This window comes from Pituophis catenifer, unplaced genomic scaffold, assembly GCF_029215685.1.
Source record: "Pituophis catenifer annectens isolate HBS135680 unplaced genomic scaffold, rPitCat1.0.hap2 SCAF_13, whole genome shotgun sequence".
In the NCBI taxonomy this organism is placed as follows: Eukaryota; Metazoa; Chordata; class Lepidosauria; order Squamata; family Colubridae; genus Pituophis; species Pituophis catenifer.
In genome coordinates, this window is record NW_027256893.1 from 2,089,346 (window position 1) to 2,108,858 (window position 19,513).

Consider the following 19,513-nt stretch of genomic DNA (forward strand, 5'->3'; position numbering starts at 1 on the left):
CACTACTGAACACGAAGGAAAATGAACAAAAATTCAGCAAATTAGATAAAATATTTTAATCTTTGGATCCCTTTATTCTTGCGGCTTTCAGATATACATAAAAATACAAATTATTAAAGATCTGTATCTAATTATAACTTAATAGCAAAAGAAGTCATAACTAGTTATTCAGAATTAACCTCAGTTACTCCAAGCAAAATCACTCTAGTGATACTGGGGTAAAAATGAACAGTCAATGTCTCCAAGCTACAGTCCATCAAAACTCTGGCAATCGCAGACACTAAGAAATCATTCTTAATTGAGTATGCCAACAATACAAAACAACATTTTAAGAATCGGCACATGGAGACATTTCATTTTTATTCCAGGCACATCAATAGGAACAAGAAGTCAGTGACTGGCTCTTTTTTCACTTACTATCATAACATGACCTGCAAACTGTGCATAAAGTGTTAAAGATTTATCTTTATCTAAATAGTCCCTTAGTGTGGTCCAATCCTACAGCAAGACCAAAAACTAGAAAATGGATTTCTTGCAAGAGAAATATTTTAATCCTTCTGAATAATGGAAGAACATTTCAAATATTTATTGGTAGTCAAAATATAAAAACAAACAAATTTAAAGCTGAAAAGCTAGAAAGAAACCCTGCAAACATGTGTTTAGCATTTCAACACGGCAGTTTTGTAGACTTAAAAATGTTTATTCTTAAAAAATTAGTTGCTTTTTATACAGCTATACAAAATCCCTAGTGTTTCTTTGGCAATGGGATAATCATGGAATTATACAACTATAAAAAGCTTCCTTTGCCCAAGAAACAGCATTTTCCATGTTTATACTTTCTTTACTGACAAACCGAATTTTTTTTTTACTGCCCAGCATCCTATTTGACAAAAATTACAACTATCTGAAAAGAGATTATAGGATTTCAAATACAACCTTCACTGGATCAACACACTCACAGTACTGACGGCCTTCTGCATACAATTGTCTTTATAGCCTGCAGCAATTATAAAATACAATTTTAATTCAGAAAAACCCTTTCTCTAATGAAAAAAAAAATACTAAAACTCCACTGAAGTACTGCTTTATACTTTTAACTATATGTAAGAAAGTATTTAAGTTTTCTATCTCAAATATATTTAATATTCTTGTTTTTGAAGATGGCCATATTTTCAAAAAAAGTTACTACTCCTTTGAAATTAAAAACGAACGCTAGTGCTGGTGAAGTTTTAACAGCAAATGAACATAATTCTTTGCAAAACCCAACACCTCCTTGGTACCATGAAGATCAGCAAGTCCACCTGCTTTCAAATTCTTTGTAGATTATGCTGCAACTTTGTTGTCTTTCTAAAAAGCAATACAAGATTAACATTATTTTTTGTTCAAGCTGGTATAAAGTCAATTTGATCAAAATCATAAACATCTTGAAAGATGGGCAGCCGTACAAATTTGATAAATAATAAACTTGTCATCAAATTTTCAAAATGAATAAATGAGTTTCATTACATCTACTAGACCCTGCCACCTATCTGCTATGTAACATAAATAAGCTCCTACAAGAATAACTACTGTACATCAAAATATGAATGGAATAGAACAATTTATGCCATGCTTCTTCCTTTAGCACCTATTTTTGGTCTGTGAAAAGTCCCAATTCATTGCTATTGCTGGGGAGTATAGCTAATGATGTTAGACAGAGAAATGGTCTGACTTGATAAAAAGGAAATTTCACCATGAATTTGTAGCCCATTTATTGTGCTGCTTAATTAATTCAATGAGGCCACCTACCAGTGGCGGAAAGGAAAGGAAAAACTGGCAGGAAGATTCATAGAACCATTTCAGGTTTTGTTTTCTATTTCATTGTACTTATAATATTATGCCAAATATATATTTGTAAAAATCATAAAAGATGTACTGAGATAATGGTACCATAATTAAAAAAAAGTGAGTGAATTATCTAAACTATTTTAGTTCTGTAAATAGCACTATAATTAGCAATTTACAGATAATAATATTGGTTATTGCCTTACCCTATATTCAAAATCTGCGAACTCCCTGCCACCACGGCCACCTCTGAATCCACCACGAAAACCCCGAGGAGCATTGAAGTTTCCTCTTGTGTTTCCACGTCCTCTACCTGCCCGGAAGCCACCACCTCCTCCACTTCCCCCTCTGCCTCTGTATCCCCCCCGACCACGGTTTGAACGCAGTGGAATTCCAAATGTCTCTGCATTTATTCTTCTTTCTTCTGCCCAGTTTGGTCTTCGGTCTCTGAAAGATACAGAAGTGACAAATTGCTGTTGCTTCAACTTATGACCAATTTCTTCCTAAAAAGATACTTCCAGAAAATGACCACTAGAAATGCCAGGGTTAGTTAGCAAAATGAAAAGTAAAAACTGTACTACAGCATATTATGTAACCCCTTTCTCAGACCTTTAGTAGTGGACACCCAAAGGTGAATTTAGAAATGCCAACATCTTCATTAAGTTCCACTTGGCAGAGAACTGCGATCAGAAGGAATTCATTAAACTGTTGATAAACTGATGCAGTGCTTAGAAGTTTCAAATGTTTTTTTTAAAAATAGGTTGCACCTTTTTGTAAGAGAAAAATGATGAAACAACCTTGTCCACTGCCTCAGCCTTGGATTTTGAGAGAACCTGCCTGATTTTAGCAGAAGACTGAATCTCAGTGCCAGGTCTGCCATCTTCAGCATACTCTGCTTTGCTGGCATCCTTCCATAAAATGCAGAGGGGGAGAGATTGGGGAAGTAGGAGGGGGGAATGACAGGGTGACGGGAACCATAAGTATCAATCCAGAAGAAGCCAGCCGATCAAGAACAGAGCTATGAGAACTGATTGCGAAACTCCAGCAAAGAGGCACCAAATATCATTGAACACTGACAGTCAATGGGGGAGGGCCAGGGAAGAGGGAAAAATGCCGGTTTTGCGTGGGAATATTGAGATCCAGCTTTGCTTATGCTGTAACCATTTGACTTTAATAAAAGTAAACCTTTCACTTCAAAAATAGAGTTGAGGGTCTTTCTTTCCTAAATGCTCAAATCTGGACAAGCTCAGAAGTCTCCATCTATGGTTCATTAGTCCTGCAGCAAAATGAGTAGAGTAGAATGAACTGTGGCATGCCTGAATACAGAAGAAAGATTATACTTATAAAAAGAAGCTACTAGTATTCGCATAAGATAGAAATCATTTTTAATTGCAGACACTGCAATCAAAAGTTGCACCCACCTACATGATGGACTAGTCCAGTTCATTCTACTGCCTTCATTCTGCTTAATATGAAAAAGAAACTTCAGTTCTCCATTCACATGCAAAATTCTGGCTCAGACATGCTGCCTGTTAGTGTCAAAGGAATGCCATGTGTAGCTTGCTCAGAAAAACTTGGTACCTGTTGTCGTCACAGGAAATGTTATCAAAGAAAGACTTGGTTTTGTCATAGTAGCAATTGGGGCCAAGCGGGTCCTCATCATCTGCATTGCCTTCACTGTTTTGGGTATCCACACCTGAATCACCTTTATCTTCCCCATTCACAGGTTTTTCAGGCTTATCCTCTAGAAAATCAAGGGGGGGGGGGAAATGACCATCCTCAATGACCATTCTAGGAAAATAATCTCTGAAAAAAAGGCAGATAACCATCTAAATTCACTATCGCTGCCTGATCTTCTTGGGTGCAGCTGCTTTTGGAGCAGAACAGTTCAATGACTGCAAACAACATTGTCACATGGAGGAAAGGAACCCCAAAACTGGGAAGAAACACAAAATGGTTCTTTTAATTTTCTGTTTCTTTTCGTACTCTTTTACCACACTTTACCATATTCCTGTAAGTAGCAAAAACTAAAGTTGCACCAGGACAATCAGCTAGATCCAGATTTAGTTACACTTAGAATCAAACCACTTGAAATCATGATGTCATGATGATTTTCAATCTACTCTAAGCATGATTGGTATGAACTGAATCCACTGAAAACTGTATAATTACATTCTATTAACTCAGACTATTTGGCTACTTAAATCTGGTACATACAGTGTTGCATTTTAGAATGTAAGACAACTTTGCAAATTACTTTAAGGGAAAGGAAAATTATGTAGGAGAAAACTCAAAGACTTTGAATGTGTCTAAATGAAACCTCTCTTCAACAAAAACACCCATAACACTTAACTCCAAAGTCAGCAAGCCTCATAAAAATAAAAAAGGCTCTGTTCACCACTTACCTTTCAGTTTTAGCTTATTATGAAATTCACGATCTATTTCATCTTTATTAAACTGTGCATTTGCACTTTCAAAGTCAAAATCCTTCTCAAACTTCATAGGAACATCCCGCCTAATACCAAACCTTCCTCTGCCTCCCCGATGACCTCCCCGGCTCCTCCGTGAAGGTGCACCTGGAACTGTAACCAAAAAAAAGAAAGAAAAATGAACAGGGTCTAAAGGCACCACAGATTTCCAGATTTTGGTAAAGAAACATCCTCAAATGACATTCAACATTGACCAATGGGCAATGTTCTGTTTGCTGATACTAATAATGTGAAACAACTTATATCTGATGTCACCAGATAAGATCAGTTTGCTGAAGACATACTGAATGTTTTATTTTGGATTAATTAGCCTAAAAAGTCACAGAAATCCTGAATTAATGTGTTTCATAAGACTGAAGATTGTTCTATTCCTCAATCATTTCAGGATCAAAAATATTTGCATTTTGGGTGAGACACAAACTCAACAGTCATCAGCGATGAAAACATACTAAGTATCCTTAGAAAGAAAGCTCATGAGTAAGCCCCCCCCCCCCGCCCCCCAAATTCTCTCAGGAGAGGGAAGAAGTTGCTTTTTCTCTTTCACAAACAACATCCTTGTAATGTCTGAATAAGGAGCTAGCTGTTCGTGGATCAGAACTGAGATCCACTCTGGGCCTGGTTTATTCCAATCAGCACTGGCTGAAACAAGCCACCGTCTCTGTATGCAAGATGTTCTATCCAGTTGTTCTCATGTCCAAAGGAAGAGAAAACGAGGGAAGGGGGGAGAATGTTCTTATATCTCAACCCTTTAAAGCCGGGAAGAAGTTTTATGGCATCATTGTGGTTTAGCCCACCCTATGGCAGAATGTTTGATTCTGAGAAGTGATTTCAGTTTACCTATTTGTCGCTTGTTTTCATTTCTTAGATGTTCTGTTTCACATCTTGTCACCTTCTGTGCTTCAGCTAGAAATAGAGGAAATGCAAATACTACTTATAATAAACAGATTAATAATTCTGCTTAGCACAAAAGCACAGAATTGATAGCAAGTGCAGTAGGGGTTTGTGAGAAAGCCGCCTTGTTTACTGCTTCAAATGCAGATATACAAGATTTTCTGTGCACATTTGAAGTGGTTACATATCTGAAACAGGAGCTGTGCCTTTTGACCCCTGAGCAGAACGAACAGGGTCAGGGCATGCTTTGGTCTCTGCATAAAGGGCAAGTGGTCCTCGTTTAACAATCATTTGCTCTGTGGCCATTTGAACTCGCGATGAGTGGTACTTAGGAATGGTCCTCAAGATTATGGCCATCGCAGAGTCCCTGTGGTTTACATGAACACAGCTCAGGTACTTAGCAATGAGCCTGGATTCCACCCATCACAGTGTCACGTCACTGTGATTTACGACCTTCCCTGCTGTTTTCCTACAAGCAAAGGCAATGGGGAAGCTGGGATCATGTGAGGTTCTTGCTTAGTGACAGTGACTGAGGCCTGCTAATTGCCATCGCTAAGTGGCATGGTCCAGTGAACCCCATTGCTTAGTGATGACTATTCTGGCCCCAATTACTGTCTTTAAGCAAGTACTACCTGTATGTTGGCAGTGGAAAGGTCAAGGCTGGTGGCATTTCCTGCATTGGTGCAGCAGCAGTGGCTAAGAAGGGAGAAAGAAAGGTGCTGGGAAGGTCAGGGTGGGAAGCCAGAGCCATGGGAGCAGGTGAGAGATGTTGCACTCTTAGCTCCTGAGGAGAGAAACATGACAGTGTGTGCTAGCCTTGCCCTACTCACCCCACATCAGGCTTTGTCTCATCTGGGGCTTGGGAAGAATCAAAATATTCCTGGTTTCATTTCTGCCAAACTCTGGCTGACTCTAAAGGTTTAGTGGAACTCTCAGAATGTGATGGGTTTGTTTCCAGATTAAGAACCGTTACGTTTTCTGTTCTACATACGCCCCAGAACAAAAGGAGGAATTTTTCCAAGCTGGAATCCACCATGGAAGAGACTTCTCTGCTGCCAAAAGTATCTCCCCAGATACAAGACAGAGAAAGGCACCTGTCATTTTATCTCAAGGCCTGACATTTACCTGCAGGCAGATAATCACTATTCCACTTTAGCACATAAAACAAATCAAGATTCAATTACATGGACTTTCAAAAGGCCAACATGTCTAAAACACCCCATCAAACACAATGTTGCAGCAATATCACATTACAATAATATTCTACCTCTCCTGTGATCTTGGTGATCTAATGTTTTTTGGTTGATAGACCCAAGTGGTCGGTTTGAAATAGAACTTCTCCCAACTGGGACTGAGGCAGGTAAATGGGCCGTTTGCACTGCTTGTTCCAGAGTCGGACTCTTTCTCAAGTGATCTAAGGGAGGTGGGGTGGACCGAGCTGAAAGAGAAGCAGGAATACAGTATTAGTTTAGGCTAATATCCTTTAATCCTTTAAGGATGCCTTGAAAATCTACTAATTCACTTGAAGTAGTTGTAGCTTTCTCAAATAGAATTTAACTGGAAAGCTAGATGAAAATATTCCCCCTTTCTCATTTTAAAGAAAGGGAACTCGTCTTGTTGTAAATCTTTATCTTCAGTCACTAATTCACTTCCCATAAATTTTTCTCCTCTCTCTTTTAAGGAGGAAAGGATCCAGTAATACTGGATCTGCCAGACTTAGGTGTGGTGGATAATTTTATCACTTATTTAAATTTGTTCAAGACATGGCATTAATGTTCTATAGTCATTTTCTTAAGACAACAGCTTAAAAAGAGAGCCTGAACAAGAAGGAAATGGCTTTCTTAAGTTCTAGGAGACTTGTTATCTGATTGGTAAAACAGATTGTGTATCCTCATTGCACAAATTAACTCTGTTTATTAGGAAAAGGCACAATAAAACACCTTTCAATTATGTTTAATTATTATGTTAATCCCATTATGGGATTTCATTAATCAGATCACTGAACATTCTAAAAAGTAGTACTATTAATTATGTTTTCAGAAAGTTTTTTCTCCCAAGTGAAATGTATGTTCTGACATGTCTTTGAAACAGGTTATGAAATTATTCAAATAACAAAGCCACCAGTAGATAGCGAAGGGCACAAACAATATTTTGAATTTTTAAGTTTGAAATATCTTGTTTTGAGCTCAAAATATTTTTGGAATCATAAAAGAGGACTGCGGCAATTCTGGTTAGGTTGGACCGACTGTTTTGAATTTGAGAAAAGGCATTCAGTTTTGAAATACATTGAATTTGAGATGTTTTGAATACCACTACAGAACAGACAAAATAATGTGTAATTATAGAGTAAAACGAACCAAATATAATTGTACTTGCAAGCCAGAGAATATAAATTAATATTTTCCTTATACCAAAGAACGTAGTACAGTAGTTTATGATCTTGAATTCTAGAGGAAAGGATTTTTCAACAGTGACACCACCCAAAATTCATAGAGTTCAATAAACCTAGACTCACTCAGGCCCAATCTAGGCCTGCAATTTATCAGAGCTTTTGTAAGCTTGCACCATTGTTGTCTGATGGAGTTTACTTAATCAACACCTCTTTTTTTTTTTTTAATTATTCATATTTCTATGCTGCCTACTCTCCGAGGACTCTGGGCGGCTTACACCAAAGACAGTATACTAAATAGCATATTGCCCCCAACAATCTGGGTCGTCATTTTACCCACCTCGGAAGGATGGAAGGCTGAGTCAACCTTAGACTGAGATAAAGCTTTCAATAATGATGCAAGAATAGGGTTATACAGGCAGTCCTTGACTTACAGCCACAATTGAGCCCAAAATTTTGTTGCTAAGCAAAACAGGTATTAAGTGAATTTTGTCCCATTTTACCACCTTTCTTACTACAGTTGTTAAGTGAAATGCTGCAGTTGTTAAGTTAGTAACACTGCTGTTAAGTGAACCTGGTTTCCCCATTGACTTTGCTTATCAGAAGGATGCAAACGGTAATCACATGACCCTGAGACACTGCAACCATCATACATATAGATACAGTTTGACAGAGTTGGAAGGGACCTTGTAGGTCATCTAGTCCAATCCCCACCCCCAAGCATACATGCCAGTTGCCAAGTCTCCAAATTTTGAACATGTGACCATGGGGATGCTGCAGTGGTCATAGTGTGAAAAACAATCATAAGCCACTTTTTCCAGCGCTGTTTTAACTTTGGTCATTAAACAAATGGTTGTAAGTCAAGGACTATCTGTATATCCAACAAAAAACAGCATGAGAATCTAGGTTCCTTCTATGACAGGGGTGTCAAACTCAAGGCCCGGGGGTCAGATCTGGCCCGTGGGGTGCTTATATCTGGCCCTCTGTCAGTGAAAATGGAGCTTGGTGAGCTGTGTGTGGCCCTCCAGAGCTCCGTTTTCACTGGCAGAGGGTTGCAGGAGGCTGTCACAGCCTAAAACGGAGCTTGGAAGCCCATTTCCGCTGGCACAGTGGCCACCACAGGCACCAACACAAGTGATGTCGAGCTCACCACGCCCCCTGGCCACACACCCCCAAGGTCAAACACAACCTTGATGTGGCCCTCAATGAAATCGAGTCTGACACCCCTGTTCTATGATATGTTTGTTTGCATTTATAGCTGCTGACTAGTACACTTACGTAGAAAACAGACTACTCTCAAATAAGGATTTTAGAAATTATACCTGTAATTACCTAAGATCTAATGTGATCCAACATTCAAGGAACTTCAGCACAAGGCTTTAATATCCGAACAGGGCAGGGCATATAAAAATATTGTGCTATGCTTAAACCTGTGCTATCATTACTGTTTGGAGAGTAGAGCTTTACAGCAGGGGTCTCCAACCTTGGCAACTTTAAGACTTCTGGACTTCAACTCCCAGAGTTCCTCAGCCAGCTTCGCTTCACTGAGGAATTCTGGGAGTTGAAGTCCACAAATTCTTAAAAGTTGCCAAGGTTGGAGACCCGATTTATAGAACACCTATTACATTGTGGAATACATGACTGAATGAATGACAATTATAAGGAATGTGAAAGGATTAATTCTCTACCTTGAGAGAGCTGTGTTTTTAGTGATCTTGCATCTGTGGTAAAAGTGGAACCAACTGCACTGTTTTGGGACAAGCTAGTACTCGCTGGAGTTTCTGTTCCAAACGATGTTAATGAATTTCCTGCATCAAGATAAAAGAAATGTTATTTTTACCTTTTTTTTTTTAACAGATGAAGTCACTCAGACACCTTGGGTGTCGGCTACGGGTAGAGAGCTCTATATGGGATTGCCCTTGAAGGCCACTCAGAAGCTCAACTCATCCAAAAGGGAGCATCTCAAAGAGCTTCAGGCATCCCTCTGTCCACTGTGCAAATCTCTTTTGCTTGTTGAAGAAAAAAACAATGCAGCTTACCAGCACCAACAGCCCCGAACTGCTGGCTCACTAAGGGGCTTGGACTAAACTGACTGTAAGCCGGCATTCTGCCGAAAGGACCATAAGATCCCACAGACTGGAATGAAGAAGTAGAAGATGATCCTAGAGAAGACTGAAGAAAACAATATTTGGAAGAGACTCATCAAGACAGTGAAAAATAGAGCCCCAAAAGAGATTTTGTGCCGTTTCCTAGAAATCAGCAATAAGAACAAAAGAGGCTCTTCTTTTAAGTCTTCACAATCAATGGCGTGCAAGAAATGCAATTGTCCTTTCATAAAAATTCATTTTACACATTGGAGACATACATAATTTTAATTTTCATCAATTCATCAGCCATTAATTAAGATAATAAAGTATGGAATAACAATGACTTCAACCTGAATACGAGGCTATGTCCACTAAAATTCTTAAGTTATGTTGGCCACTCCCTCTTATTCTATGTTTTGTTATTCTAGCAGCAATATGCATGACAAGTTAGCTTTAGTCACTTGCATGATTTGTACATTTGTTGATTTATAAACACTTGCTAAGGCATTTGCTAGCATTTTCCTCAGTGGAGATGCGGAAAAGCATTGTTCAAAGACTCTGAACCATGGCACTTTCAACTGATTTGAGGCCCATTCCTCTAGTGTGCAGGAGGATTTCCCCATCCTGCCCAGAGGGGAAATCCCTCAAAGCACTGGAGGAAGAGACTTCAAATTTAATATCCTCTCCATTTGCAACGTTCCCTGCTGGCTTCCCATTGACTTATTGGGGAAATTGGCAGAGAAAATTCCAGATGGTGATCACATGATTGCAGGGCACTTGGCAACTGGTCATAAATACGAACAGGCTGTCAAACACTCGAAATGCCTCCATGTGATGGGAAGCAGGTAACAGCATGGTGTTTTACATTGGTCAGAAGTGCCTTACGGCACCCATTCCAAAGCTGTCATGACTGCAAATAGTCATTAATGATCAGCTGTAAGTCAAGGACTACATATTAGATATTGGCCTTGATCATTATTTTATTAATAATTATTTAAGATTCATGATACCCTGTTGGTAATTGTGTTATATGAAATTTAAGCTTTATTATTAGCAATTTAATAAATTAGTGATAATCAGCATTTCAGCATGGCATCCATGTCTCTTTTTTAAGTTTAGGAAATCACATTTTTCCCTTGAGCCAAAGCTTTGATGTACAAAATCTAGCCTTTTCAGCAACCAAACGATAGAAGTGTCCTCTGAAGTCCTTTATTATTAAAGCTGCAAGTGTTAAAGAAACAAATCCCCGAGGACAAAAGGAAAAGATGTAACATACTTTAAGGATTTCTGCCTTTTTTCATGTCTAACAAAACAAAAGCCTTGATTGCACACCAATGCTATTGGTTTAATTTGTTGCTTTGTATATATAAAGCGTATGTATCATTTATTTCTGTACCCTATATAAAGACTTGCCCATTCCCTTAACAAATGCCTTTCACTTTGCCTCAAGTACTTGTAGTTCTACTGTTGGGGATAGAGGGAAGTGAAAAATCCATTGTGCAAAGGTATTGGGTGTTTTTCTCTCAAATTCAGGGAAATAGTCAGAAAATATTTATGTATAGTAACATTTAATGCACTTTAAAACACACACACACACTTTTCACAATTAGACCCGACTCTCAGTGTGTTATAGTGTGGTACCTGAACAATTGCTGGATCTTGGGGAAGAGAACACTGTGGTTTAGGAGGTTCACAAACAGTTAAATCCTTAATATCACTTCCGCGGAATATAATGTATTCGAATACTTCATCACGAGGTGGTATAGGCCGATCCGTTGGTCTGTCTTCAGTTCCAAATGAACAAACTGCAGAATAAAACAATTTTATATCAATGTTATATGCAAACAAAGACTTTGAATCATTAAAGTATTTGCTCTAAGCCAGAGGTGTCAAACTCGATTTCACTGAGGGCCTTATTAGGGTTGTGTTTGACCTGGTGTGTGTATGTGTGTGTGTTTGGAGGTTGGGTGTGGCCAGGTCAACGTCACTCCTGTCAGGGGCACCTGCACACAGTGCGCGGCTCTCCCGAGCTCCATTTCCACAGGCAGAGGGTTGCAAGAAGCCCAGGCGGCCAAAAACAGAGCTTGGGAGCCCGTTTTTGCTGGCAGAAGCACCGCAGGCCGGTCCTTCGCTGTTCTAAGGGCGGTCCCGCAGGCCAGATCTAAGTATCCCGTGGGCCAGATCTGGCCCCCGGGCCTTGAGTTTGACACCCCTGCTCTAAGCCATGGGTGTCCAACTGCACTGAGTGAAGAAGAATCGTTTTGGGCAATAGTTAATGTACATAAATCACATAGTAATGTTAAAGTTTACAATCTTGTGATGTGGCATTACTAGCTGTCCAGGGTTGCACACAGTGGGCTGCAGGTTAGACATATCTGCTCTAAGGAATCCTAGAGCAATATTACTCATACATTTGGTCTACTATGCCAATATTTTCAAATGAACATGTATTCTCAAAAATACAGGAGAGCTAAATAGAGGCATATCAATCTGAAACAATGTCTTATTTATTTCAGCATTTGCATACTGCTCAGTGATGAATCTACAATAACCTGTCACATCATGCCTAGCTACCAATGGTCCATCAGACACGAGCAACCAGAACCATCCACTGTAGTCTCAAGCAGAAAGTTTATCGTTAGTCACCGAAGTTACAAGAATCTCACCAGACTGACTACATTCCCTATGGAACGGCCAGGTATGCTGGAGAGATTCTGGAGGTCAGGCTTGTGCTGCTTTCTGCAGTGCAAGGACTTTAAGCTTGACCTTAACATCTCCCGCCACTCTAGCTGGAGATTCTATTAGAAAACACTGTTCAAACTAAACAAATTCTTACTAAAACAGTAATACCCTAAAGAGAAAATTAAGAACAGCTTCGAAGAAAGGAATAGCTGAAAACAATTCAGAATACTAAACATTTTAATTAATAGCAACTTGAAATAAGAGCAGAGCCTCTTTAAAATATATTTCAAGGCTACAAAACAAGGAAACTTGCAAGCTACCTGCCCTTTCAGTTGGATATAATTTTATTATTCTACAATGCCAATATTTTTAATCTGTCCTTTTAAATTAAATTTAAAACAAACAGCAGATATAGATATAGAGGTGGAACATCTGGGAGTAGCAGGCTAGTGACGTCAGTAGTGTTGGCTCTTCAATGCATCCGTTGGTTTAGAGAAAAAGCAGGCCAACTGCACTCCTTGCAGAAACACCTGAAGTGCTATTTAGATCGACAAACTTGATTCCGAACAAGTAGTAGTCCACATTTAGCAATCACAATTGGGACCGGCAACTTGACCATCAAGCAAGACCATGACTATGCTTATGATCCTTACTTCACTTTTCCTTTGCTTTACTGGGCTGCCAAGGTCCAAAATGCGAGAGGCCATAGTTACTTTTTCATCATTGCTTTAACTGCAGTCACTAAAGAAAAACTGCTTGTATTGTGTGGGGGAAGAAGTCTTTATAGAACAGGGATGGGCAATTAATTTCCCCAACAGACCACATGAGAAACTGGGACTGTTTTGGAAGGCCAAACCAATAGGCTGAACTTAAATTTGCTTAATATTAATTTGATTTATAAAAAGCAGTAAATTATATGGTTTTAGTTAGCTGCTACTGGTAAGAATACACACTCCAATTAGGCTATGAAAATGTGGAGCATCTCAAATTACAGCAGTAAGAAATAGTAAAAACACCAATCATTGTATCATTATTTCATTTTATTTTCAACATAACATACTGCTAACCTTCACAAAAAAACCCAACAATACTGAAAATGTATATGCTTTGCAGTATGTTAAAAGACCTGCAATTAATTAACTTTATACAAAAAGCAGTAGGTGCCTTTGATGTTTTTCAGTTCTTTTTTCTCATTCAAAGAGAAAAATTCAGTCTGTCTTGGGACGGAACAAGGGCACTGAAGTCTGGTTCAATGTCTGAGGTTGATATGCGAAGGACAGCTGATAGGTGACCATGAGTGAGAGAAGATCTATATCTGGATTTGTTGAATTTCATCACAGAGAATGTTTGTTCACATTTTTAGGTAGATCCAAAGAGAATTAACATCTTCTGAGCATGCCTCCTCATGTGTGGAAAGTCCTCCTCCTCTTGGGAGAGAAAAGTAAAAACCCAGCAGTGATGCTGACTTAAAAGGGCTCTGCCAGTAGTGTATCAAACGGCAGGTCAATAAATTCGAGCTGAACATTGCTGGGTGTATTATCTACACTGCAGAATAGTTAAGGGAGGAAAAAATCAAGTGAATTTATTCTCAACTATTCTGAAGTTTTGAAATTGCCTTGGAAACTCACCACGCAGTGCACTTAATAACATGGACAAGTATCTGCAAGGTTGATCAGCTGATGGTGTGGCTTCCGTTAGTGTTGGCAAGCGGGTAAGAATGTTGGCCTCCCTTTGGCTTGAAAGAAACTGCAAATTTCTCATGATCTGGCTGTTGTGTAGTCCCCCAGGCCACATCCAGCCCTCGTCTGGCCTATGTGAGGTCAACTGGAAATTAGGAATCAAATGTAAATAAGCGCCCCACAGGGGCGGAAGATATTGAGTCAAGTCAGGCTCTGGCAGCTGTGTGCCAGCCTATGTCCTGTCTAGGCTCTCATCCAAAGCCAAGGAGAAAAAGTCAAAATTGTCTGCTTTGTTTGGCAGCTGAAACTCCAGATTTCCTGCAATGCCCTGAGTCTTTTTAGTTACGGTTCATTTAGATAGGGGCACATTCTTAAATGCCTCTTTTTTTTCTTGGAACACAGTAGCGCTGTAGAGTCCACCAAACCCTCTTTGATAAATTCCCCATCAAAAAATGGCTTACTGTTTTTTGCGATTTTGTGAGATACTCCTGGATGTGTGAAGCTTGGCAAAAAAAAAAATCTTGTTCATTTTCCAGCTTAGCTAGCAAAGCATCAGATGCTGGTGCCCACTCTGCATCAGTCAAGCTGTTCAACTTCTCTCTGTGTTTAGTCACAGAGTAGGGATTCAAACTGTAATCCTTAAACAAAGCGATCCGTATTTCACAAACTAAGCACACAGCTTTACCTTTGACTTCAGTAGAGAAACACTTACAAGTCCACATCCTGTTAAAAATTCTACAGACGGACACAACTAAAAGGTTAAAACAACATAGTGATCATAAGTTGAGGACTACCCATATGCTGTGGCAACTGCTCCTCACCCAGGTAGTCAAGTCACAACATTGCTGAATAAAGGTACATGTCCGGTCTCTGAAGTTGCAGATGTTGCAGCATCCCATGCTCGCTCTCTCTCTCTCTCTCTCTCTCTCTCTCTCTCTCTCTCTCTCTCTCTCTCTCTCTCTCTCTCTCTCTCTCACACACACACACACACACACAACTGTGGTTTAGTGGGTTCCCCTGCAACTCCCTTCGCCAAAAACCCAGAACTGTCCCAATTAAGTCCAGCCACAAGCAGACCGATGCTAGTCCACAGAGCAATGGCCAAGGAGTCCACAAGGCACTTGAAAGTGTCCCAACCAAAATTAAATCCACAACACAAGAGGGTTCACGAAGCAAGAAAGGCCCAGAGTTCACAAGGCACGACCAGAAAACAGACGGCTAGGAAATGAAGACGATGTTCCCAGCATGGCTTCCCTCTGTCTGCTGTGCTAAAAAGCCAACTTCTGGGGCAGCCCATCAAGAAGGGCGAGGCTGCCTCCTTACGAGTAATCTGGCTGACCTTCTCTGCTCCTGCCTTTTCTCTGCCCTGCGTGTTCTTGGATCAGTGCAGGAGGCAGTTCCTCTTCCCCATCACTGGCCGGCTCCAGCTGCATGCTTTCCCCACCTGAAGGCTGTCCTGCTGCAGCTCTGTTTCAGCCCAATCCCTCTCAGACGGCTGCTTGGAGCCATTGACCAACTCCCCTCCAGACAGGCCTGCAACTGGTTCATTCTCCTCCGAGCTGACATCTGGAGATATATCTGGGGAAGCGTCCGGAGGAGTCATCACAGGTCCTTAATAAGATAACTGCTAGCCATATAAAGTTCTCTTCCCAAGGTGGCAAATGGCAGTTTCCTCACAGGACCTGGGTAAGATAGCCTCCCATAGCCAGCAATTGTCTCATGAAAGGCCAGGCTGGGCACGCCTTGACATCAGCAGGAGCAAGAAGATGGCAAAGATCAGCTGGGCCAGTGGAGCACAGGGTGGCAGGGACCTTGGGGGGGACTGACTGTAGCTGAGCCAGGGCTGATGCTGCTATGGCTTTGCGCTGCCAATGCAGTGTGGCATCCCACGGTTGACTTTGCACTGTGTGGCTGCAGCAACTGGTCTTCATGTTGTGGTTCAGGGCTTCTTGCAGTCTCAGAGTCATGGCACACCAGAAGTGACTGAGCAACAGTGTGGCAAGCAGCCCCAAAGCCTTACAGTTATGGTGCTACTTGTACTACAAGGACACCCAAAGGGCAGAGATTGGGGGGGGGGGAGAGAAGACAGGTGGGGGAATTGGAAGCAGTCTTTTTCATTACTGAGGGTTGGGGTTGGGAGGGACCAAGCTTGAAATGGCTTGGATTGGGGTAGATCCTTGGTTAATGATGGGTAGAATTTGATTAAGGACGGCAATGGGGAATGCCCGTATTGCAGTCGCTAAGCAATGTGTTCATATGACTTCGCATTTGAACTGCATCGCTTAGTGATTAAAAATCCAGCCCCAATTATGGTCATAATTCAAGGACTACCTATATACCAAGAGGCACACCACGCAACACATGACTGCCCAGAAATATTTTATCCGCTTTTAGTATTTCCATGTTGTTAATTTTCTGAATTTTCTGCAAGTTGTTCTTGAGCATCGATTCATTTTTATAATCCAAATCTCTAATTTTGACTGACAAATTGAATCTTTTAAAATACCACTATATCACATCAGAATATACTGTGAAATAGAAGACAATGAATTCCCTAAACTACTCTATTCTCCACACCTCAATAGCGTAGTTAGCCAAATGATTTGTGAAATCTGGTACGCCTCTAATCAAATCAAACATCAGACAACCAAAATGCAGCAGCTACATCAAACAGCACAAGCCCAGATGTGTAGTCTTGTCCCAATCTGTACACAACCATCAAGGACAAGAAGCATTTCTACTTTTACAGATCCAGCTTTCCAGGACTGTCCCACACAGAACTCACAAGCAGGAGCATCAGATGGGCAGGTAGCCCTCACCAACCACAATTAGGACTGGCAACTCTGTTGCTAAGTGACATGGCCATAAAGTGAAAAATCATGTTACCGTGTCCAACTTACAATGGCAGTTCATCAGTTCTAGCTGCCATTGTTAAGGAAATCACCACGGATCACTGATCACAATATCTTACAACCCTGTGACTTCCTGCAGGCTTCCCCATTGAGTTTGTTTGTTGGAAGGTTCCAAGTGGCCATGGGATGTTGTGACAGTTATACAGGTAGTCCTCAACTCACAAACATTTGTCTAGTATAGTTTGTAGGTAAGACACTGAAAAAAAAAAGACTTATGGCCAGTTTTCACATTTATGATCGTTGCAGTACCCCCATGGTCACATGACCAAAATTCAGGGGCTTGACAACTGGCATGTACAGGTAATCCTCAATTTACAACAGTTCGTTTAATGACCGTTCAGTTACAGCAGCACTGAAAAAAATGACTTATGACCATTTTTCACACTTACAACCTTTGTAGCAGCCCCATGATCATGTGATCAAAATTCAGATGCTTGGCAGCTGATTCATACTTATGACTGTTGCTGTGCCCCAAGGTCATCTGATCACCTTTTGCAACCTTTTGACAAGTAAAATCAATGGGGAAGCCAGTAACAATTGTGTTACTAACTTATCAGCCAATGCAATTTGAGCAATTGATATTGGCATATTATACATGCTTCCACAGTGAAAAGCTAACAGCATTTTTAAATACTGACCAGACTTAAAAATATCTTACAACCAAGGTGACCAACCAAATACAGAAATTATGTACCAAGGAAAACAGAACTTTTCAGTATATTTAGAAAATAATCATAACAATTGGAAAATGTGAATTACTATGGAAGCTGTTATACTATGGAATCAGACTATGCCTGGCTTCCTTTTTACAGGCTAAGCTGAGCTATCTTTTGTACCTTCTGCCTGCAGCAACAGTTTAAACATCAGGTCTCCCTTTACAAAATTTCAGTCAAACACTGTACTGTGGTTCCTATAATTTGGGTAAGCAGAGTTTGCTTAGTTAGTCAAGATGTTTTGCCTGTAATCAAATTTTGTCTTCATTTAATGTTTCCTGGGGAAGTGACACAAGTTCTCTTTTTCACATCTGTCTGCTGCTTGCTATGTCTACTTCACAGTCAAATTCAAAACTAATAGTTCTTATACTTTGAACTACAACTCACACCTCCAGCAAGAGTTCCAGTCCCCCCATACAGGGACAGTTGGATTGGCAACATCTTCAGGTTCAGCTAAGATCCCAATTTACGTGTCCAACAACTTCAGACATTAATCTGGAAATGTCTACCTGAAGATGTTGAAGGGAAGAAAAGGCTTCTGAAATGCACAACACATGCTGTACCAAAGAATTATTTCCAAAAAGTGACACTAAGTATTTCATACAGTAAAACTGGGAGGAATGAAAAGCAGAACAGAAATATTTACCCAAAAGGTTGGGATCTTTGCTAGTCTATCCACCCTAAGAGTATCTAAAGACTTAATTAGTTGAGGCTGAGGAAGGCTGAGTCAGGTTGATTCAGCCTTCCATCCTTTCTAAGGTAGGTGAAATGAGGACCCAGTTTGTGGGGGCAATAAGCTGACTTTGTATAAATATACAAAAGTATGAAGGGTATTGCTTAACGCATTATAAGCCGCCCTGAGTCTTTGGAGAAGAGCGGTATATAAATCAAATTTTTTTAAAAAATTTAGTGAGGATTCTTTTTTTAAAAAAAAAGAGACAAAAGGGATGAAACTCAACAAACAATAATGTGGAGTGGAAGCAGAAACAAGATCAAGTATTGAAATGATCTAGGAAAGGCGTTAAAAGTAAAGGGGGGGGAATCTTTGAAAACAAGTAATGGTCAAAATACCCTGTCAATGCTCATTTTTGCAAATAATACCGTTTCGAACCACCCAAAGGCTCTTTTTATTCAGTGTTGCAAAGGCGACTCGGGCTTAAGGCGGGGAATCGTCGCGTCAACCACAGAAGGCAAAGGGACCATGTTAACAGGCCACAGCCGTTTCTATTTTTCTCTCCAAGACAAACACAGCAACAGGCCGATCGATTAACCGGCTGCCAAAGGCCAACGCCGCAAAGCCCTCGGCTTCCACCAGGAGAAAGGGGGGGGGGGAGGGACGGGTCCCCGCGTATGAGTGTGTGGGGGACGGACGGAGAGGGCTTCGCGGCCCCGGATCTCTCGCTCGCGCCGAGGCTCGGCCCTGCCTCCCGATACTCCACGCCGGCGACCCGCGAAGGAGGCCCTGGGAAGCCCGAGGAGCGCCCGGCCTCACCCTTGGCGAGGGCCACGGTAGAGTTCTCGGTGTCGATGGTGTAGAGGATGCCCTCGTAGCGGATCTCGGCCTTGGAGATGAGGCTGATCTTGCTGCCGATGTATGGCGTGCCCCCACTCATGGCGCCGCCGACCTCGCCCGCCGCCGACTCCGCTTCCTTTCCGCGCCAGCGGCCTCCGGGCTACAGCCGCCCCAACGCTCCCAATATGGCGGCCACCGCCTTCACCAGCGCCACGAAATGGATGCCGGGAAACAGCGGCCACATCTCGCGAGAACCGCGGAGAAAACGGGGGCCGGGAGATTGGAAGGCCGTCGCTATGAATGTTGGGAGTTGTAGTCCAGGCGGGCTCGGATC

General features: G+C 41.0%; 1 protein-coding gene across 2 annotated transcripts; it reads right to left on the reverse strand.

Moving 5' to 3' along the window:
- Window positions 1-51: 51 nt before the first annotated feature.
- On the reverse strand, window positions 52-19,376 carry LSM14A (LSM14A mRNA processing body assembly factor). 2 transcript variants are annotated; one of them, XM_070952684.1, is made up of 10 exons: window positions 19,159-19,376; window positions 11,322-11,485; window positions 9,633-9,765; window positions 9,282-9,401; window positions 6,472-6,642; window positions 5,151-5,216; window positions 4,230-4,406; window positions 3,406-3,568; window positions 2,031-2,271; window positions 52-1,347 (listed from the first exon to the last, which is right to left on the reverse strand). In XM_070952684.1, the coding sequence occupies exons 1-10, from the start codon at window positions 19,277-19,279 to the stop codon at window positions 1,324-1,326; spliced, it is 1,380 nt and encodes a 459-aa protein (XP_070808785.1). In that variant the 5' UTR covers window positions 19,280-19,376; the 3' UTR covers window positions 52-1,323. The 2 variants fall into 2 exon arrangements, with proteins under 2 accessions (XP_070808785.1, XP_070808786.1); XM_070952685.1 differs by lacking the exon at window positions 19,159-19,376 and adding an exon at window positions 18,056-18,142.
- Between the last annotated feature and the right edge of the window lie 137 nt (window positions 19,377-19,513).

Coding starts and splice junctions, on each gene's coding strand:
- LSM14A (XM_070952684.1), bottom strand. CDS start 19,279: ATGAGTGGGGGCACGCCATACATCGGCAGCAAGATCAGCCTCATCTCC. Junction 5,217..6,471: donor TCACCAAGATCACAGGAGAG/GTAGAATATTAT, acceptor CTCTATTTCTAG/CTGAAGCACAGAAGGTGACA. Junction 1,348..2,030: donor TCGCAGATTTTGAATATAGG/GTAAGGCAATAA, acceptor ATTGCTTTTTAG/AAAGACAACAAAGTTGCAGC.